Source organism: Neomonachus schauinslandi, chromosome 2 (genome assembly GCF_002201575.2).
Source record: "Neomonachus schauinslandi chromosome 2, ASM220157v2, whole genome shotgun sequence".
Lineage (NCBI taxonomy): Eukaryota > Metazoa > Chordata > Mammalia > Carnivora > Phocidae > Neomonachus > Neomonachus schauinslandi.
Window position 1 is genome coordinate 54,360,465 of NC_058404.1, and position 23,482 is coordinate 54,383,946.

At 34.4% G+C, this 23,482-nt stretch overlaps 1 protein-coding gene across 1 annotated transcript in view; it reads left to right on the forward strand.

Annotated features, from left to right (window-relative positions):
• Nucleotides 1-23,482, forward strand: part of FBXO8 (F-box protein 8) — a 47,888-nt gene that overhangs the window by 1,373 nt on the left and 23,033 nt on the right. The window contains exons 2-3 of the mRNA XM_021698723.2: nucleotides 19,381-19,717; nucleotides 22,884-23,010. Coding sequence (XP_021554398.1) covers nucleotides 19,389-19,717; nucleotides 22,884-23,010 — 456 coding nt within the window. The 5' untranslated portion in view covers nucleotides 19,381-19,388. The remainder of the gene's footprint in view (nucleotides 1-19,380; nucleotides 19,718-22,883; nucleotides 23,011-23,482) is intronic.

Genomic DNA, 23,482 nt, shown 5'->3' on the forward strand with positions numbered 1-23,482 from the left:
TAGATGAAGTTACATAAATTCGAATCCTCATTGAAATTTTTTGTTTTTATTTTTAGGTTCTGTATATAGTTAGTAATTTAATAACTGAGTCTACTTATTTTAACAAATTGAATTTTTATTTTCAAGGATCCTAGATGTTTCTCTCCAAATCAGTATATGATGATCTTTATTATTGCAAAGTGAAGCTAATTTATGTTTTTCATTTCTGCTTTCCTTGTCCTTTTAATATTTGGAGTATGGTAACCATATTTATGAGATAGGAGGGTTTTTACCCCCTAAGAAAATGGCTTACAAAATTGAGCAGATCTGAGAATGAAGGAAAAATTTTATTCTCTTTTTCCAGTTGAGTAGGAAACTTCCCATTTTTAGCCAGTTAATTTGATAATTTGTCTGAGGTACTGTGTTAGTTATCAATTGTTGGGTAACAAATTAATCCAAAATTTAGCAGCTTAAACCAACAAATGTTAATTATCTCACAGTTTCTGTGGGTCAGAAATTTGGTTACAGCTTAGCAAAGAGCCTCTGACCCAAGGTCTTTCATGAGTTTGTAGTCAAGCTACAGTTGGGGGCTGTGATCTCATCTGAAGGCTTCACTGAGGGGTAGGAGGATCTGCTTCCAAGTACGCTCATATGGTGGTTGGTAGGCCTAGGTTCTCCACACATGGGCTTTTCACACAGTGTGGTAGCTGCTTTCCCATAGGGTGAGCAATAGAGAGTACCCAAGACTGCCCATAGTCTCTTATAACCTAATCTCAGAAGTGGTATCTCACCACTACTGCCATTGTATTAGAAGTGAGTAGTAAATCCAACCAGAAGTCTTTGGGGGCTATCCTCTAGACTGCCTAACCCAGCTTGGCTGATAACTTTTAAGAGTTACTAGATAGGAATAACTGATCAAAAATGCATCAAAGAGAAATGTAGTCAGACAAGAAGCAATGCCAACTTGTAAAGAAATAAGTTTGTACAAGCATTATCTCTCCTGGAAAAAAGTTTTTGTTTTTTGTCTTTTTTTCCCCCTACTAATTATCTGAAGAGGGGTTTACTATTTTCCTTGGAAATTATGCCTCATGAGGGATTATGTGCATGAGAGGAATGTTTGTATTTTTAGGGTCTACATGAGCAAAGCATATCACAAGTGGAGATTGTGTATTCCTTACCCATTGCCATTTTATAAGGTTGACACTGTACCAAAATTAACATGAGCAAAGATAGCTCTTAAGGAGGAAAGAGGTTAGAAAAGCTAGAGGTAATGCTTTTCTAGTATAGAAAGAATGCAAGTCAGTGGCAGTCTTTATGTTGGTGTGAGATCAAGTAAGGATGGAAGAGATATCTTAGAATAGACGTGTTTTTCATGTCTGTTTTCATCATTATTCTTAGGTGGCACGTACCACCTTAAATCAGCATTCCCTGGCTGTCCATCATCAGCATAGCTTTTGTCAGGGAATCGCATAACCTTACAAACTAAAGGTACAGGCTTTCAGGGCTTGTTGTGACACTATTTTGGCCGTGATCTACAGTAAAACTGCATATGCTTCTTCCAGGTTTGAAAGATGTTGTAAAGCCTTACCTGTTAGTAAAGTATTATTCAGGTTTATCTTTTATAACTTAAGTGCTTAACACCAGCCTGCATGTGTCAATTCTCAAATTATAAGTTTGGCTTTTAAATTGAGATTCCCTGTCAGGTTTACATATTTCATTTATAGGTTACAGCCAGTTAACGAATGTGATTTTGGGCCCTAATATAGTTGCAAAATTTTAAACAGATGCTTGAGAAAATAACACAGTTGAAACACTTCCATCCGCAATACCTTATGATAATAACTGCTAAATAAGCTAAAACACACATTATAATTTATTATATATGATCAGTTTAATAGGGAATTTTTGTGTTTACTGTGCTTTTGTGTAGATTAAAAGACATTTTCCTCTTTTCACAATATAAAACCATTGATTTACTTAGAGATTATCTTCTTTGATCACAGTGCATTGAAGTTAGTCATTCAAACTTATGATTTTAGTTTACTACTTATCCAAGTGCTATATACAACTGTTTTTTCTACATTTTGATTCAAATTTGGAAACGGAGGTTAATCCTTTTTCTGGCCTGTGATTAATGCATCAGAATCATTAATACTGAAGTCTGTGAAACATACATCTAACTCATTGCTTTCTCATTGAATTATTTTACTATTTTAAAACAACTTTAATGAAATATATCTACTTCTAGGAATTTGTATTCCCTGTTTCTTTTTTTCTCATTTTGTTTTTCTGACAAATTTATTGGTATATATTCTATAATAAAACTAAAACATCCTGACTTGAATAAGTTTACATTGTATTTGGGACAAATACTTTAGTGACATAGAGATGATAAAAGTTATCTGTGGTTTCAAGTTTAGGCATTAGGTTTAGTCATGAACATAGGGAAAAAGAGACAGAAAGAACAGATGCTTATACACAGACATACACACACATACACACACATACACCCCTCCATCACCTCTTCATTTTATTTATTTATTTCTAGGATTTTTTTTTCTCATTTAATTTTTATAGAATCATAGAACTTTACAGTTAAAAGAGACCTTAGGGATTGATTGTTAGGTTCAAAACCCTTGTTTTACAGGTGAGGAAACTGAGACATAGAAATTTAAGTGACTTTTTCAATACAGTTAATAAAGAGAAGGAACCGGAATCAAATCTAGGTTTTGTGTCTGTCTCTTTTCATTACTAGATATTTTCTCATCTCATTTCTGACTTTCCTTATATTCAGGCCTCCCTCAATATTTTAATATCTTGTTTTATTTGTCTAAAAGCTATTCAGTGAGAATTATAGTTTTTGTTTTGCTTTGTTTTTTAATTCCTCAACTCTCATAGGGATGGCCATTTTCTTTAGTGAGCATGGAGTGTGGTGTGCCTCAAGGAGGTGGGTTGAGATATGCTGCTGTGGCAGTTGTTGATTACCAGGGGTTTGAGTAAATAGTGCAATTAAGTAAGAACCAGTGTAAGTAACAATAATGCTGGTAAGAAGTATAATTGTTTTTACTTTAAAAGTTAAAGCAGGTGAGAAGTATGATAAATTTATTTAAAGATTAAAACAGTGGGGGCATTTGTTGCAAAACAAGCCCCCGCAAAATAAATAAGACTAAAATTCTCAGCTTATTTGATTACATTTAAATGACACATTTTAATTTTTGCATTTGTTTAAATTCCATTTGGTAACACTCATTAGAGAATCAAATTAAAGAACTGGAAAAAAACTTCAGAAAGTAATATTGTAAATCTTTTTGAATTAAAAAAAAAAATGTACAAATGGTATGCTTTTTAGTAACACAAACTGTTCTTGCAGGACCAGATCTTTAAATTTAATGAGTGGGGTTTTTTTTATGTGTTTAATGTACCTTGTGACCTCTTAGTACTTAGCTATTTCCCTTTTCTCCTTAGAAAGACCTCCTTGTGGGCTTACCCTTCCTTCTTTCTCTACAATTGTTGCCATTCAGTTTTAGGGGTGTGATTGGTTATCATGTTTTTTTCTTTTCCCTTTTTCCCTCTTTTTTTAAATTTCTTCACCTAGTGTGTTCTAAACTACTTTGGTGGTCTCTTCTTTTGGAAGTAGAGAAATAAATGCTGGACTGCCCATTTGATTCTAAATGTATTGTGGAAAATATTTTCTCACAGAGTTTCTCATGTTCTTATGTCACTGAGTAATATCACATCATTTAAAGATTTTTAGAACCTAAAATAATCAATCTAGTTGTTACTTTCTAACTGAAAAATATTGAAAATCTCTAAAAAGATAAAAGTAAGTGAATTTTCTTATCTTTAAGTCTTAATAAAATTAGCATTTTAGACATAACACTTCTGGCACACATTTTAGATCTTTATCTGAGATAAGAAATTTCTTATTTCTAAATTCCACTCTTCAGATGTTTATGAATTACTGAAGAAAACTAACTTTTTATAATGAGTTATTTTAATTAGATAATTATTTGTCAGTCCTCCCATACCAGTGATTTAACAGTGTTTGCTCAGGAAGAGACTTACGGAAGTGGTTTGCTTCAAACAAAAGTATTTAAACAAGAATGCTTTTTTGATCCCACAGACTCATTTCTATTTTTCCCATCTTCCAAGTGTATTTTCTACTTAAGTGGTATGTAAACCATTCTTTATTACATAGCGTCATCTCCACAGCATGTGCTCTTTGAAGGCTTGGTGCCATGGAATTACTAAAAGCACTAGTGCAGTTACCTTTTTCTTATAGAATAGTATTTTATTTGATGTTTAATTTGTTACCTAGAGACATTTTGATTAAAGTTGCTTCACAGTTTACAGATAAGCTTTATACTAGATACACCAACAGCTATTAATAAATCCTGTCTCATGTTTTTGTGGAAATACTCTACTCTTGAAAAGAGAACAAGACATTACAAACACAGTCAAAAGTACTATCTATTTTAGAAACATAGCCATCTACTGGTTTAAAAAGTGTTATGGTTCTGGGGCGCCTATGTGGCTCAGTCGTTAAGCATCTGCCTTCTGCTCAGGTCATGATCCCAGGGTCCTGGGATCCAGCCCCGCATCGGGCTCCCTGCTCCGCGGGAAGCCTGCTTCTCCCTCTCCCACTCCCCCTGCTTGTGTTCCCTCTCTCGCTGTGTCTCTCTCTGTCAAATAAATAAATAAAATCTTCAAAAAAAAAAAAGTGTTATGGTTCTTATAAACTTTAATAAATTGGTAACTAGTATAGTTGTTGATTAATTTACACTGATTTTAGGTGGAAGTATCATTGTGCTATGTTATACCCTCAGATTAATTTTTGTCTAAAATTGTATTTCACTTTTTAAAAATGAAAATACTACCTCCAAAATCATGTCAGAAAAGTATTGCTGTTTCTTGGATTTTGGCATTAGGAAAAAAAGTTGAGTCAGGACCTACATACTGCTTTACTAATTAAAAGATGCTTTTAGGGGCGCCTGGGTGGCTCAGTTGGTTAAGCGACTGCCTTCGGCTCAGGTCATGATCCCGGAGTCCCAGGATCGAGTCCCGCATCAGGCTCCCTGCTCAGCAGGGAGTCTGCGTCTCCCTCTGACCCTCCTCCCTCTCATGCTCTCTGTCTCTTATTCTCTCTCTCGCAAATAAATAAAATCTTAAAAAAAAAAATTAAAAAAAAATAAAAGATGCTTTTAGATATGTTATCTCAGTTAAGACTTACAGCAATCTTGTAAAATAGACAGGAGTAATTTCCCCCCATTTTATAGGAATCAGAAGCTCACAGACCTTGCTTGAACTATCTAAGGTCACATAGCATATGGCATAATTGGAGCTGTAACTTTAAATTCCCCCTCCAGAGTAGCAGTGTCAAGAAAACTTACACATTCTTCTCAAGCAGACATCATATAGCCTACATTCCCTAATCTCAGCATAAAACTAGAAATAAATTTTAAAAGTCAAAGAGGCCTGAATACCTATTTTTAAAAATAGACTCTTCCAAATAATTATTACATCGATGCACAATAGAAGTTATTATTATTAATGTTGCTGTTATTTTAATAGAAACCAGGATATATAAGACTTTAGGAGATTTAAACAAACTCTGATTTTTAAAATATTTTTAATAAATAAAATCATTTCTATATGTTAGAAATGATTATTTTAGCAATCCAAATTTACATTAGTTTATGTACTTTGATTTTTAATGAGGTCACTATATGAATTTTTAATGTATTTTGCATTTACATTTTTATGAGATCAAGGGGAAGGCACACAAATACCAATTCTTTAGCATTTATACCTTTACCCAATTATTGATACAGCCTATGTAAATAGTTAAAACATAGGATTTGTATCCTTAAGGATTTGTATTCCTTGATCATGTCTTCTTTTGACCTATATGGTAAATTCCATGAAGTCAGAGAGGATTCCTAGGTTTTTATTTTTTTAAATTTTTTAAAGATTTGTTTATTTTAGAGAGAGAGCATGAGCAGGGGAAGGGGCGGAGGGAAAGGGAGAGAGAACCTTAAGTAGACTCCCAGCTGAGCCGCAGAGCCCTACCTGGCTCTCAGGACCCTGAGATCATGACCTGAGCTGAAATCAAGAGTCAGCGCTCAACCGACTGAGCCACCCAGGCACCCCTGATTCTTTTTTTAAAGCAGTTTATTCAGGTATGATTCCCATACCATAAAATTCCCCCATTTTAAGTGTACAATTTTGTTCCCCCTTTTTTGAGGTTATTGTGGATGAACATGCAGTTTCAAGAAATACAGAGAGATCTCTTGTACTCTACCTAGTTTCCATGGATGGTAACATTTTGCAAAACTGTAATGTACTATCACAACTCAGACATTGACATTAATACAGTTCATCTTTTTTATTCATATTCCCCCAGTTTTATTTTTACTCCCATGTGTAATGGGTGTATGAAATTCTGCACAGGTTCACATATCTGGCACCACACTCAAGATACTGAACAGCTTAGACACCACAGGGATCCCTCATGCTACCTTTTTATGATTAGACCCACTTCCATCCTGGGTAATGATGGTGAACATGTTACCACATGCTTATGTGCCATTTATTATATCCTCTTTGGTGAAATATCTGTTCATGTCTTTTGTCCCCTTTTTAACTGAAATTTTTGATTTCTTTACTTGATTTTTGAGAGTTGTTTATGTAAGCTAGATACCAGTCCTTTGTCAGATATGAGGCTTTCAGATATTTTCTATCAGTCTGTATATAGTTTGTGTTTTCATCTTCACATGGTTTTTCAAAGAGAAAGTTTTTGATTATAGAGGTACACCTTGTCAGTTTTTACTTTTATGGATCATGTTTTTGATGTCAAGTATGAGAACTCTTTGCCTAGTCCTAGATCCTTAAAATTTCCTTCTATGAATTTTAGAAAAAATTAGAAAAGGTTTTACAATTTTATGCTTTACATTTAAGGCCATGATGCAATTTCATTTAATTTTTAAAAGATATGTGAAGTTTAGGTCGAGGTTCATCTAAATCAGTTTTTTTATCATTGTTCATCATTCATCCATTTGTTCACTTAACAAACATTTACTGAGCACTTTATAGATCTAAGGCACTGTTTGGTACGGATTTATCCATGTAGCCTATTGTGTGGAATCAATTCCTCGTCTTAGTACTTATAGTCAGTTTTTTTTTTTTAAAGATTTTATTTATTTATTTGAGAGAGAGAGAATGAGAGAGAGCGAGCACATGAGAGGGGGGAGGGTCAGAGGCAGAAGCAGGCTCCCTGCTGAGCAGGGAGCCCGATGCGGGACTCGATCCCGGGACTCCAGGATCATGACCTGAGCCGAAGGCAGTCGCTTAACCAACTGAGCCACCCAGGCGCCCCTATAGTCAGTTTTTACTTTGCATGTTACTATGTTAACTGAAATGAGCATATTAGAGATGTGGCCTTGCCTTGCATGGTCTCATGGTCACTATTAATAGTTAGCACAATACTGTACAAAGCAAGGACTACCTCTATACAGGCATACCTAGGAGATATTGAGGGTTTGGTTCCAGACCGTCACAATAAACTGAGTATCACAGTAAAGCAAATCAAATGAATTTTTTGGTTTCCCAATGCATAAAAAAGTTGATTACTCTATACTCTATTAGTGTGCAATAGTATTATATCTAAAAAGTGTACATGCCTTAATTAGAAAATACTTTATTGCTTAAAGATGCTAACCATCACCTGAGCTTTTGGTGAGTCATGATCACTGATCACAGACCACCATCACAAATACGGTAATGAAAAAGTTTGTATTGGGAGAATTACCAAAATGTGACACAAAGTGACAAATACTGTTGGGAAAATGGCACTGATACACTTGCTTGATGCAAGTTTGCCTCAAACCTTCAATTTGTTAAACTCACTATCTGTGAAGTATAGTAAAGCAAAACACAATAAAACAAAGTCTGTGTGTATATACATTTTTAAAATTTTTATTTCTTTTAATAAATTAAAAAAACTTAAAAGCACAATATGATAGGTGAGTTCCAAAAGGATTGTCTTAATGAACATGTTTGAGTAAATATTAGTATTCTATAATTAAAATGCTTAAAATATGAATCTCAACAATTGTAACATTGATTTTAAAGATCTAAAAAATTAACATGCTATTCACAAAGCACTTTAAAATTTAAATTACTGTTGTTGTAAAGATCTATAGTAGAAATTTCCTCTTATTGACAGATTTATTTTGTGATACTGCCAAAAGGAACTTTGACATGTTGAATCTTCCCATGAAGTCTTGACGTTTTCATTTCTAGAAATGATTGTGATGAAGATGATGGTAGTACTTAAGTACTAGGACTTAAGACAAAAAGGTATCTCTGTTATCACTGACTGATGACTAAGTACTTGACCTTACTTGCCAAACTTTTTTTTTATATATAGTATGTAAATGTAGGCCAAGTTAGCTGCTGCTTCTTACTTTGTATATTTACTAATTTTTTCTACTAGCAAAGGTAAATGGCCTCTCCCCAAATTTCACAGATCTTAAATTAATGAAATTTAGAAACAAGACTATAACGACTCAGGTAATTAAATCCAAAATAATTGGGTGTACTCTGAAATGGAAAAAGCAACATAAGATTTAAAGATCATTTAAAGAGGGTTGAGAGATGAATACAAAACTACCTGTTATTATAAATTACCTGCTGTGGGCTAGGTTCTCTAAATGTTATACACTCTATAAGTCCCATGGGATAAGAATTATCCATTATTGGGACACCTGGATGGCTCAGTCGGTTAAGCATCCAACTCTTGGTTTTGGCTCAGGTCATGATCTCATGGGTCATGAGATCCACCCCGTGTGGGCCTCTGTGCTGGGCATGGAGCCTGCTTGAGATTCTCTCTCTCCCCCTGCCCCCCCCACAACACAAATAAATCAATCTTTAAAGAAAAACTATCCATTATTTTACTGATGAGGAAAATGAAGACCACAGACTATATGTGAATCAGATTCTGTGTTCAAGTTTGAGCCAGATCTTTTTTCACATCAAAGCCTATGAGAAGGGCGCCTGGGTGGCTCAGTTGGTTAAGCGACTGCCTTCAGCTCAGGTCATGATCCTGGAGTCCCGGGATCGAGTCCCGCATCGGGCTCCCTGCTCGGCAGGGAGTCTGCTTCTCCCTCTGACCCTCCTCCCTCTCATGCTCTCTGTATCTCATTCTCTCTGTCTCAAATAAATAAATAAAAAAAATCTTTAAAAAAAAAAAAAAAAAAAAAAACAAAGCCTATGAGAAGAGAAGCTGCAGCTGGGGACAACAATGGAGGTAATAAACAGTGACAGAAGAGATGAGAGCCAGTGATGAAGAAACAGATGGTAGATTGCCTTTGCCATCTGTGGGCTCTAACAGTTCTGGGCATAAGATTTGGTGGTTAAGAATAAAGTCTTTGGACTCAGGCCTAAGTTTGAATCCTAAATTTTACATTTGCCAGCTAGGAGATCTCAGGCAAAGTTGCTTAACCTCTCTGGATCACAGTGTCCTAAGGTATAAAATTAGAATAATAATTTCTACCTATTAGGGTTGTTGTGAGGATTAAAATGAGATCACATATAAAGCTTTAATGGAGTGCTTAGCACAGAGAAAGTATTAAATGGTGGTTTATAGTACAAAAACAATATTATTAATATCTTTTATTAGATATTATATACATAATATGTACAGGAGGGAACACAGCCAGGAATTCCAAGCCTTAAATATGAACACAGAAAGAGTTAAAAGGGGTATTTTTTTCCAACTTTCTTTAAAAAAATTTCCTCCATCCTTTAAAAATTTTGATCAAAAATGGCAAAAATAATTCTTGCTATTTTGATATTTTCTTTGATAGGAGTCTCCTACTTCTCTTAAGCCATAATGCTGGGCATTTATTTCCTTAGTGATGGTTTTCAGTGTGTATTACACTAAACCCTCGAGTGGTAGTTTTGAAACTGTGTGCACATCTAACAAAAAATTTTTTCAAATTCACAAGCCTGGATTCCACACCAGATTTCTGTTTACAGAAAAGTTGTAAGAATAATGAAAATAGCTAGTATATACTCTTTACGCGTATTCATCAATTTGAAAATTTTTCCAACATTGCTTTATCACTCTCTCTATAGAGAGATAGATGTTACTATTCTTCTGAACCATTTGAGACCAGGTTCGTATATTATGCCCTAACACTTCAGTGTGTTTCCTAAGAACAAGAATATACTGCGATACAGCCACTGTACAGTTATCAAATTCAGGAAATTTAACATTGATACAATATTTTATCCAATCTTCATCCCATAGGTCTATTTTTCAATTATCCCAAAAATGTCCTTGAACTTTTCCTCAGTTTTTCTTTGGCTTCACAGCATTTTTGAAGATAAATTCTGTCATTTTACAGACTCCATTTGGGTTCATTCCTCTGATTAGGCCTCATGTTTAGATTCAGCTTATATATACATGTTTGGCTGGAATACTGCATAATTGATGATGTGCCCTTCTCAGGGTATCGTGGCCAGAGGCACATGTAGTCCATTTGTCTCTTACTGGTAAATGTTAATTTTGATCATTTGGTTAAAAACTATCTTCATAATTTTGGTAATCAATGAGTAGTATGTGAGAAGATACTTGGAGATGCTGTAAATATTCCATTCTTTATCAGATTCCAGATCCAGCATCCACTCATAATTTTTGCCAGAATTATTTTTCCCACAACGATTATAAAATGATTCTTCTAACCCATTATTCCTTTTACATTTATTATTTGACATTTTACTATAAAGGATACCTTTTTTTTCTCCTTTATTTTTTTTTTTTTCATTAGGGTTAACTTATGTTTTTTTTTTTTTTTTTTTTTTGATGGATTATAATCTATTACTGTCCTTATTTTTATTTTGATGCTCAAATTGTCCTAGATTTGACCAGTAGGAGCTTTTTTTTTTTTTAAAGATTTTATTTTTATTTATTTGAGAGAGAGAGAATGAGAGACAGAGAGCATGAAAGGGAGGAGGGTCAGAGGGAGAAGCAGACTCCCGGCTGATCAGGGAGCCCGATGCGGGACTCGATCCCGGGACTCCAGGATCATGACCTGAGCCGAAGGCAGTTGCTTAACCAACTGAGCCACCCAGGCGCCCCCCAGTAGGAGCTTTTTCACAATAGCTCCTAACATCCCTTTTGACATTATCTAATTGCTTTTGTTTTGTTTTATTTTGATTTTCTTCAGCTCACTGGACATTCGTAATCTGCATTTAAGAAGCACTGTCTTAGTATTTTCTTGGTAGCCCTTGAGGGGGTCCCAAGTAGACTGGAAACATTAAAGTTGGGAGAAGGATGTATCTTTTTGCCATATTTATATGTTACAAAGCTTCAGTTGGTTCCTTCTCTAAGCAAACTCTCAAAAATATGTAATATGTAGAGTTTATGATTTTGTTTATTAGATTAAGATTAAAATTAACTTGTTAACTTTTGCCAAAGAGTGACTGGATGAAATCAGCAAAAAAATAAGCCAAGCAATCATTGTGCAAATGCTTCAGCCACACTTTAATGATTGAACATTGGATCTTTGAGACAATAACATGTTGATTTGTAGGTACATGCACCTGTATAGAGCTGGTGGCCCTTGCTCTGGGATGGTTGGTTTGATAGCAATTATGCTGGGCCACTTATAAATGTTAGAAGAGAAGGAGAGTCAGGAGTCTTTTCTCTAGGGTTCAATTTCTTTAGAGGAAACCCTTCTTCATTCAACCTGGATGAGAGAAAGGGGTTAGAGTATATACCTAATCATTCTAGACACTTGATGCATGTGTGTTGAGGGATAGCTTATGGTCTGTTGTCCCATATTATTTTATTTTATTTTCATAAAGATTGTAAAAGGGCTAATCTTTTTCATTATTGTGTAAAGATGGAAGCAGTGACCCAGTAATCCCTTGATTTTTGTTTCTCATTTTACGCTCAATTATTCCCATACTTACGCTCTTGTTTTCGAACCCCAAAAGCTTTCTGAGGGTTCTGCAAGGTACATAAGTTTCTGCTTAACTCTCTGCACTATTCCATACTTTCTCCTTCCTCTTCTTGGCTTCATTAGTAACCACTACTCCTTCCACTTTCATGTTACAGAAATCTGTTGAAATGTTTTGTCCACTCACCAGCCTATTTTCCCTCTCTTTTAGGCTTAAGTTTTCCCTTTTTTAAAATTTCTTTTCTCTCATTGTAGTAAGAAGGAAAGATGATTAAATGTATGTGCTCAATCTTAAAATTTTAACAAGAAGTTAGGAGTTGACTATAAAAGATTTGCCCAAAACCAAGTTAGAATATTTCTTTTACTTAGTACTATCTAATTGATATCTCACAAATCATGTTAATGAGATGGTACCATACTATATATGTTTATCCTGGTCCTGGATTAAGACCTATTCCTGAAATCATGTTAGCATGAATCAAAATAATTTTATAGTTTAAGACTATTAAAATCAAGCTATGTGGGGCGCCTGGGTGGCTCAGTCGGTTAAGCGGCTGCCTTCGGCTCAGGTCATGATCCCAGGGTCCTGGGATCGAGTCCCACATCGGGCTCCCTGCTCTGCGGGAAGCCTGCTTCTCCCTCTCCCACTCCCCCTGCTTGTGTTCCTGCTCTCGCTATGTCTCTCTCTGTCAAAAAAATAAATAAAATCTTTAAAAAAAAAAAATCAAGCTATGTAATGCTGAAAGAGCTTTTTCAGAAGGAAAAGCAGCATATATGCATAATAATCCTGGATGTAACAGGCCTAAAATATTGTCAGGTAGAGGTGAGACAGATCATTTAGAGGTGATAGTGGCTGTTTGTTCCATAAATGGACCTTTAGCTAAGCAAGAAGATTTATTCATTCTTATTGATATTTTTCCAAGACTGTTTATTTTTTTTTTTTTTTAAAGATTTTATTTATTTATTTCAGAGAGAGAGAATGAGAGAGAGCACATGAGAGGGGGGAGGGGCAGAGGGAGAAGCAGACTCCCTGCCGAGCAGGGAGCCCGATGCGGGACTCGATCCCGGGACTCCAGGATCATGACCTGAGCCAAAGGCAGTCGCTTAACCAACTGAGCCACCCAGGCGCCCCAAGACTGTTTATTTTTGAAAAGTGCTGGAATCTTCCTAAAGTCATGTTAATTTCCATTTATGTTATCCTAGCTACTGTTCCATGGTAGCATAAGACTTTAGGAACACAATGTTAAATTTGAAATGTAAGATAATAAACAAAAATACGAAATTCCTTATGCATGAGATTAATAGCTGTCTTGTTCACCTAATGTGACATATTTATCCACACTGCCACTGATTGTTCAGAGCTGTTCAGTTGAGTTACCCATCCCATAACCAGGAGTGCCAGGCTTTTGAGTCTTCTATCCATGTGAGACATTTGCATATACACGCACTTAAATACATGAGTACTTGTGCAAGCAGTACAGAATTGAACATAAATATTTGGCCCTTACACAAAAACAGAATGTAATAGCTCTGAGACATAGGGAGCATTACTTGACTACTGTATGAAAATTATCGAAATTAATTAAATTGATAGGTATGTTTGCATAATTCCAGGAAAATAGAAATTCTTGAATAATATTCATTTGCATGTTTGGCCATTGCTTTGAGATTCTTCATCCAACTTAAAAAGGAGTTCTGAGATTTATTTTATTTTGCATTACTCATTCTCCATAAAATGTAAATTTAAACTTACAAATAGTATCTAAATCTTTGTTTATAATTATCAATCATTATCATTCTGAAAAATAAGAAAATATAGCATCCTAATTGCCTTGGTTTTTTTTCCCCCCATAATTTTTTCTCTTCTCTGGAGGGAGGAGTTTCAACTTTGAAATCTTATATGGAATTTCTGTTGGAATAATTTCTCCTCTGTAACCTACAGAATTATGAAATTTTAATTATTTCCATCAGCTGAGAAATAGTGAAGCACTGTTTCTAACTTTGGAGAACAAGAGAAAATATCTTTGCTTTCATTTTAAAGGTCCTTAGAATTTTATAAATCCTCTGAACATGATAAACTTTAAACAAAATAAATTCAAATTTGGAGGAAAAGGCATCGGGCATTTTAAATTGTATTAATTACAGTCGATCTTTCTTATTTGCAGATTTTGTATTTGTGAAGTCTTCTGCTCACTAAAATTTATGTTTATCCCCCAAATCAACACTTTTGGCACTTTCACAGTCATTCTCAGACATGTACAGACCTGCAGAAAATTTGTGTCGCTGACATGCTCTTCCCACGTAAGGTCAAATAAGGCAATGTTCTGCTCTCTTGTTTTAGCTCTCATATAGTGAACAAGTGTCCTTTTTGTAATCTATTTAGTGGCACATTTTTTACATGTTTGTGCTTTTTTGTTGATGATTTCACTGTTTAAAATGGCCCCACGCTTACTGCTGAAGTGCTGTGTAGCATCCTAAGTGCAAGAACCTAAGTGTGATGGTTCTTTAGAGAGAAAATGCCTGTGTTAGATGAGCTCTGATCAGCTTTGGTGAGTTCAGTGATAATGAATCAACAGTGTATATTAAACAAGGTGTCTTTAAACAGAAACACTCATAAAACAAGATTATGTATTGATCAGTTGGCAAAAATGTAGCCAGGAGCTTGCAGGAACCTAACGCCGCGTATCTCTTAGGAACAGTGGTTCAGTACTGGCTAATTCACTGTAGTGACTTTATAGAGCATAACTACCAGGAATTACAAGAATTGACCATATTTCTTTTATTTGTACATGAAATAGACTAACTATGCTCTTATAAGAGCATTGTTTCCTAGAAGTATCTATATTCCTCAACCTGTTTTGAGTGAACAAATTATCAGCAGTGATTTCATCACAAAAATCCATATTTACAACAAAACTATTCATTTCAAATACAAAAAAATACTTTTGTGTTTAATTTTTTTCAATTTGAAACTCTGAATATTCAATGATTCCACTATGCAGCTTGGTATTTTTTGGGCTGAATTCCTGGCACAAATGACAGAGTACTATAACTTTTATAATGTTATGTTTTAATTTTGAAAATCTTTATACTAAGATTTTATTAAAACTTTAATAAGAAATCTGAAGACTGTATACTTTGAAGTCAGATTCTGATTCAGTTCAAATACCTATTTTAAAGAATTTTGAAATCATGTAAGAGCCCAGCATGAAACTGCCGTATTTTGTATCTTGTAGAGCCAGATGTTGACACATTACTAATAATAACACAAGAATCTGTTTCATGCCATTGTTATTGGCACTATCATAATACATGCTGAGGTTTTAAATTTTTTGTGAAACATAATACAGGCTTTTTTGTTTTTCAGGTTTGGGTTTGTTTGGTTGGTTTGGCCATCAATTATAAAAGAACTACATTTATGAGCAAAAGAATAACCATGGCTGAAATATCAAGTAACTAAAGGAGATGAAGAATTGTGTGTATCAATATGAACAAATGAGTTTATTCAGCAGGCATAACATCTGCACAACTGAAGTATTAAATTTTACCAAGTTCTTCTCATTTTCATTTTATGAAAATATGATCTTGTCACAACAAATAGCTAATATTTTTGTAGCTGTGGAATGAACTTATATGCATTATCTCATTCCCAATATAACAACCTTTTGAAGTATAGATATTATTATGTAATATGCAAATTATCACATTACATATGAAGAAACTAAAGCTTAGAATAGTCGAATTCCCCAAGATCTTGTAAGTAATAACCAGTGGAGTCAGAATTTAAACTCAAGTCTGTTCGATTTCAGAGTCCACAACATTATGCTCCCTCCATGACTTACTCTACAGCTTCTGCAATGGATATCATGTCGTTTTGAGAGTTCTATCACTTTTCTGACAGTTCCACCCACATTTCACATCACTGTTACCCTAAGGAGGATGGGGATGGAACTCTATAAACACCCTTTCCTTTCCCCAAAGCATAAATTTATGATATTAAGCTTCCTCAAGAGGTTTATCATACTCTGTTTTTGCCCAGTATGAAGAACTGCTTTAAAGGGAAAGGTACATTCCAAAAGGGCAATTTGTTGTATTACTCATCAGTAGGAGAATAGAAAATGCAGTTTCCTTTCTCTGAATTATGTGTACATGAACCTCAAACTTCCACCCTCCACATCAAGTTTTTTTTTTCCCCCTCCAAGAGCCAGCTGCTAGCTTTACCTCTTTCTACCTGCCGGATGCTTTCTGAATCACATTATCCAGTGCTCAATTTAAGTGATTCCCCATTAAAGTCCAGAGCCTAGGGAAATCACCCTGATTCTGTGTTCCCTAGCAACATCCCTGAGAATAACAACAGCTGCTTAACAGCTGCTTAGCCAGAAAGATGCTGCAGGGGAAATACACAGAAATTGATATTAAATGCTTTAAATCTTGAGACTGCAAACATTATAGTTACCATGTTGTATTATTTACCTTTAGTGGTACAAAAACAAAAGAGAAAAATAAATCTGATCATCAAAAAAGGGACAAGATATGCTAAATGACCTTAGCAAGCAGTGTGCTTCTAGATATTTTCTTGCTATGATAAACAGGGAAATAGCCATGATGGAAATAAAATACCTTTCTTTATGATTTTGAATCTTAAAATGTTAAATTTGTGTCAATTAAATTATACTTACGTTGTAATATGATATGGCTTTGTTTAAACATTTAGCAAACTTAAAATTCCTTACAAATTTTTGTTGATAATCTTTATGTTTTCTGTTAATCATTTTTACTCTCTCTATAGTTTGCCTCTTCCAGAATGTCAAATAATTGGAATCATACATTATGTAGCCTTTTTAGATCATTTTCTTTCTCTTAGTAATATGCATTTTAAGTTTCCTCCATGTCTTTTCATGGCTTCATAGCTCAGTTCTTGTAGTTCTAAATATTTCACTGTATGTATGTACCACAGTTTATCCATTGACCTATTGAAGAATATCTTGGTTGCTTACAAGTTTTGGTAATTAGAATAAAGATGTTACAAACATTTGTGTACAGATTTTTATGTGGACTAAGTTTTCAACTTACTTGGGTAAATACCAGGGATCACAAATGCCAGATCATATGGTAAAAGAAACTGCCAGACTGTTTTCCAAAGTGACTGTACCATTTTGCATTCCCACACCTTTGTCTGCACTTGGTGTTGTCAGTGTTTTGGATTTCAAGCATTCTAATGTATGTGTAGTATTTATTATCTCGTTGTTTTGATTTGAGATTGTAGAATAACACATGATGTGGAGTGTCTTTTCATATGTTTATTTACTACCTATAAATATTTTTTGGTGAGACATCTGTTGATCTTTTGCAAATTTTTAAGTGGGTTGTTTTCTTATTGTTGAATTTTAAGAGTTCTTTGTATATTTTAGATTCCAGTCCTTTGTCAGATAAGTGTTTTGCACATATTTTCTCTGGCTCTGTGTCTTGTCTTTTCAATCTTTTAATATCCTATATTAAAAATACAAATTTAACTTATAGCCTAATCACTAATTTAAGAACTGCTACCATTGTGGTGTGTATTTTAGGGATAAAAGATTATTTTTTTGTGGTTTCTTTGTAAAAAATTAATTTCCCCACATTTAAAAACTATTAATATGTTCCTTCTCTTTGAACTCCCCATCCCTTTATACCTTAAGCTCTTGGGATTCCAAGCAGTTCACTGTAAAGAAGAGTGAAAAATTATCCTGGACTGTTTTTCTGTTCTGATCAACAAGTAACCCGTTACAGTGGTCATTATCCAAATAATAGCCAATAACTCAGTAAATATACATGTGGAACATACCTTTTTGAATACTGAAAAAATGCATCTTTGACATTCTTTGAAATTCCTAATAATTTTTTAAAATTTCCAGTCACCTCTGGAGTTTTTTTTTCCTTTCTTTTTTTGTTAGTTCTCATTATAAACAGTTAATTAAAACTATTTTATAGATAGCCCATGCTATGAAATTTATTTTAATGATTTTATATGAAAATCAATCCCCCCATTTTTAAATTACATGCACACACATATTAGTAGTCAACTCAGATTTATAAAACAAGAATATTTTGTTTGGAAAAGAGATCGTGGAAGTATCTATATTAGTTAATAGCTCTTCCTGATTTCATGTTTCTCTATGAATTTATTTGCCTAGGAAAAGTTACTTATTTTAAAGCCAAGATCAGGGGCACCTGGGGGGCTCAGTCGTTAAGCGTCTGCCTTCGGCTCAGGTCATGATCCCAGGGTCCTGGGATCGAGCCTTGCATCAGGCTCCCTGCTCAGTGGGAAGATCATATGCCCTCTCCCGCTCCCCCTGCTTGTGTTCCCTCTCATGCCGTCTCTCTCTCTCTGTCAAATAAATAAATAAAATCCTTTAAAAAAAAAAAAGTCAAGATCAAATAGGAAGTCTAGGCCAGTAGTTTCCTAATATTTGTATACTAGGCAGTCCAGCATTTCTTAACAGATAAATGTAGAGCCACTCTGGTTGGAGGTCAAATGAAGGTAGAGGAGACTGGAGTATGCTCTTTTCTACCTTTTCACAGGTACCGCTGAGGAATCCACAGGGCTGTGTGGAGAAGAACTGGAAAATTAGTCTAAATTATGATTTTTATTTAAAGCAACAACGAAACCAAATAGTCATTACTAAGCTATTTATCATGGAATTCTAGGTGTCTAATTTATAAGGTTTCTGAATTAGACTTCAGGGCCTATGTTACATTTTATTACAGTCTACAACTTAAGTGTAGACTGGCAGAATTAAAGGAAAAGCCTGTTTCACAGCTGTTATGCATCTGGGAGTTTGGTTAAAAGGGACTAGCTTAGCTTAGCCTGAGTTGTGATAAAAAGCAGGGTCTAGAGGCCTTTTAACTAAAGCCCTGTGCTCTGATCAGAGCTGTATTTAATACTGGCCCATAAGTCCACATAATTATAACTTGTAAGAGTCTTTAGGACATCAGTAACTTTTAAATCTTACCATGTGAAAAATGATTATGTCACCTGTGGACTCTAAAAGTAGTTAGCAAACTGGGATAAAGGTGATGATCAAATCAAAGATTTCTGCAACTTTCTCTGTCCAAGTTTTGTACTGAGGATGTTCCAGCTATTCTTTGTAATATACCACTCCTTTTTTTTTTTAATTTTATTTATTTATTTGAGAGAGAGAGACTGAGAGAGAGCACATGAGAGGGGGGAGGGTCAGAGGCAGAAGCAGGCTCCCTGCCGAGCAGGGAGCCCGATGCGGGACTCGATCCAGGGACTCCAGGATCATGACCTGAGCTGAAGGCAGTCGCTTAACCAGCTGATCCACCCAGGCGCCCTATACCACTCCTTTTAATGTGCTTTAATGAGGAATGTTAATTCTGGTAAATTAATGCTTCGTGTCACAGTTGACCTTACTACATTCTGGCTTTCTCCCAGGCTTGCAGATGGGTCAGGGGCTGTGGAGAGTGGCCAGAAACCAGCAGCTACAGCAAGAAGGTTATAGTGAACAAGGCTACCTCAGCAGAGAGCAGAGCAGGAGGATGGCTGCCAACAACATTTCTAACACCAGTCATCGTAAACAGGTCCAAGGAGGCATTGATATATATCATCTTTTGAAGGCACGGAAATCTAAAGAACAAGAAGGATTCATTAATTTGGAAATGTTGCCCCCTGAGCTAAGCTTTACCATCTTGTCCTACCTGAATGCAACTGACCTCTGCTTAGCTTCATGTGTTTGGCAGGACCTTGCGAATGATGAACTTCTCTGGCAAGGGTAAGTTCATCGTAACATCTTTAATTCAGATATCTCTAAACACAATCATGCTTAAATGTTATTTTTATAATATATATATAAATGTATTATGATGTATTTCTTTTTAACCTTGGTTTGTATTTTGACTTGTTCTTTATTAAAACCCGGAAAGATAATGAGTCATCATCACAGTCAAATTTGATATTGGGAAAAGAAGGACAGTATAAAGGAAATGACTTTACAGTTAGAAGAGAAGTTACCAATGAAGAGGTGCCAGTTTATTCTAGAAATACAAGCTGTTGGGGTGCCTGCCTGCCTCAGTCGGTAGAGCATGCAACTAACTCTTGATCTCAGGGTTGTAAGTTCAAGCCGCACATTAGATGTAGAGATTACCTAACAAAATAATAAAATATCTAAAAAAACATACAAGTGAGAATTTATAATCCAAAACTTAAAGTGTTCACACCCCTGGTAGTTTGTGCTTCCCAAGTGAAGATTGTGTGCTTACTAATTTATATACTTCTATCACAGAGGTGCTTGTTAATATAAACTGTGGTGAATGTTTCATCTATTTTTTATTTTTTCTAACCAACATTTCATCAATGAAGTAGGAAAATAGTAGAATGCAAGGAGATAATCTGCTTGCTGAAGTGAAAGTAGACTATAGAAATTGTAGCAGTGATTCTATCAGTTTAAATTTAACCTATAAATTTACGAATGTTTGGAATAGAATCCATGTAACTTCAGGTACTCCTTAAATAGCATCATATACTTGAGTTGTAAATATGTTACCAAACTTAGAAGAATCTTTGGATCTTGAACTTTGTAGTATCTAAGGTTTATTTAAATCTCATTTCTAGTGATTTAAAACATGTCTAAAAACAAAGGCCTTTTTGTGACTTTAAATAATTTCTAAATGAAAATCTAATTGAGAGAATTCATAAATTATCCAAATAACCAAACTTTAGTAAAAATGTATTACCAACAATAATATTTCTAATGCAGGCTTTCTGATGCTACAGAATTACAGTATTAAATATATAGTTAATTTCTCAACATCTAAATAAATAAAAATCATAAGCATGACCCTGTTACTCTCTCATTGTCTTGTTATAGCGAAGGTACTGTGAAAGTGAGAGGAACTTAGTAGTGTTTATGGTTATTAATTTCTTAATTGGTAAAAGAAGAAATAAAAATACTTTAACACTGGCTCATTATTTATTTAAAATTTCTGCATTTTAGTATTACCAGAAAACTTAATTTGTAATCCTGTATTTGAACTCTGAGAAAAAAAGTTTATTTCTAAGTTATCTGAACTCAATCAGAATGTCCTCTTTATCTGGGATTTAAATCTGGGTGTGTATTTCTGAAAGAAATGCTTCCTTTATTGTTACCACATAATTATGCCTATTTTTATGACACTTGTTTTTTTTTTTTCCTTAGTGATAAATTGCTTCTATTTTAAATGGAAGGCCAGCTTAGTTTTTATTTTAACTGTAGATGTGTCAAATACTTTTTAATGTTGAGAGGTTCTGTTATTTTCACATAGCTCAATAATAAAAGTCAAAAGCTATAGGACTAAAGGTTCTGCTAAAATACTGATAATTTTCTAAACAAACTCCTAAACCCACTATTTTAGAATCAGGGATTTCATTTGATTGGTAAAAATAATGCAAGGATATAAATATTAAGAAGATATTCTCATTAAATTACATATTTTACCCACTATCCTCACAGTTTTTGATGTTACAGGCTGAGACAGTAACTTTCTTGTTACCCTATACACTGTATGTGTGTGACATGAAATTTGAGTCAAAAATCAATAATTAATATCAGAAAATGAAGCTATTTTAATATCACTACAAGTAGGTGTTTGTGAACACACAAATCAGATAATTTTGAGATAGTCATTAAAAGTGTACTAAAATATAATTGCAGTATTCTCTGTATCTCTAGAGTAATGCACTTATATTTAATGATCTATGGTCTAATGATCCAGAATTTCTAGGCATTATAATAAGATAAAATGAGATAAAACTTTAGCTTTCAAATAATAACCAGTAGCTAATGCCTTTGTAGAGAGTTGGACACAACTATCCCAAACTGCAAAAATCAGTATTTTTTTTATTATGTTGATCACCATACATTACATCATTAGTTTATGATGTAGTGTTCCATGATTCGTTGTTTGCATATAACACCCAGTGCTCCATTCAGTACGTGCCCTCTTTAATACCCATCACCAGGCTAACCCATCCTCCCACCCCCCTCCCCTCTAGAACCCTCAGTTTGTTTCTCAGAGTCCATAGTCTCTCATGGTTCGTCTCCCCCTCCGATTTCAGTCCATAGTCTCTCATGGTTCGTCTCCCCCTCTGATTTCAGTATGTTTTATATGAACTATTAGCATTTTAGGTTTCACAGGATTTTTAAACAATCATGTATCACTGTGATGGTAAAAAAAAAAAAAACAGTGTTTTGAAGCAGCATCTTAAAACAGCTACTCTTAATGTCATACACAGCTTTTGACGTATGTCCTGAAGTTAATAGCATAATTTCTATGTTTATTTTGCCTGTTATCAATATGTATATTGTTAAAAAAAAAAAAACAAAGTTCTCCCCCTACCTAGCGATCTTTGCCCCCATTCAACTTTACTTTGCAACGGATCATAGTTACTTAATCCTGTTTAGCTTCTTGGTTAAGATTTCTAGTTCTGGAGTAACACTCCTTGGGTTCAGGTCAACTCTTTTATCTTTTACTGTGTCTGTGTCTCTTTATCTTCAGCACCAACATCATAGCATTGTTGTAAAGATTAAAAGTAAGTTAATACTAGTATAATGTTTTAAATAGTGCCTAACATCTAGTAAGCACTGGGTAAATGTTATATATTAATAGCTATCATTGCTATTATTAGTAGTAATATTATTAGTAATATTTTCTATTTAACTTCAAATAGTACTCAGGAATATTATTAATCTTCAACTTGTGTTTATTAAGTACTATCAGAGTTGCTAAATTGAAAGCATTTGTTGATCATACTCTAGTAAACAAATAAAAAACAAGTACGGAATTAAACATTTTCAACTTTTGAGCTATAAATTTCATGTTACTATTTTATCATGTGTGTACATGTTTAACTTAGGAAATTAAATATAGTAATGTTTTCTTGTCTGATTTTATCTTTTATAGGTTATGTAAATCCACTTGGGGTCACTGTTCCATATATAATAAGAACCCACCTCTAGGATTTTCTTTCAGAAAATTGTATATGCAGCTGGATGAAGGCAGCCTCACCTTTAATGCTAACCCAGAGGAGGTAAGTGAAGAATGTGAATATTTGAAATAGTTGAACTTTGTTACTATCTTACTGCAGTTTTCCGATATAATAAACTTGCAAGTAAAGTAACAAGTCGTTGAATATTCCTTTTCAATGAAGAAATCACTGAGAAGCCCGCTAAGTAAAGTTAATGCTATATAACAGTCATTTCTCTTTACCTTACCAGCTCACATTTTAAATCTTTCCACCTGCTCATGTTGTGTGGCAGCTTCCATGACATATATGCAGTCCTCTACTGGACCTGATTAAAATATGACTACATTGTTTGTGGAGAGCACAGAATATGGTCATCAAATTTTATCTGCAGCATTTTCTTCCTGTTTTATTTTTCTATTTAGTAACGATGCTACTTTTATCAGAGACGATCACAAAGGACATTGTTCATTTGTGATACATCAAAATGTTGTCTTCATAATGCCTTTAACAGTCCATGTTGCCCTAGAAACTGCTT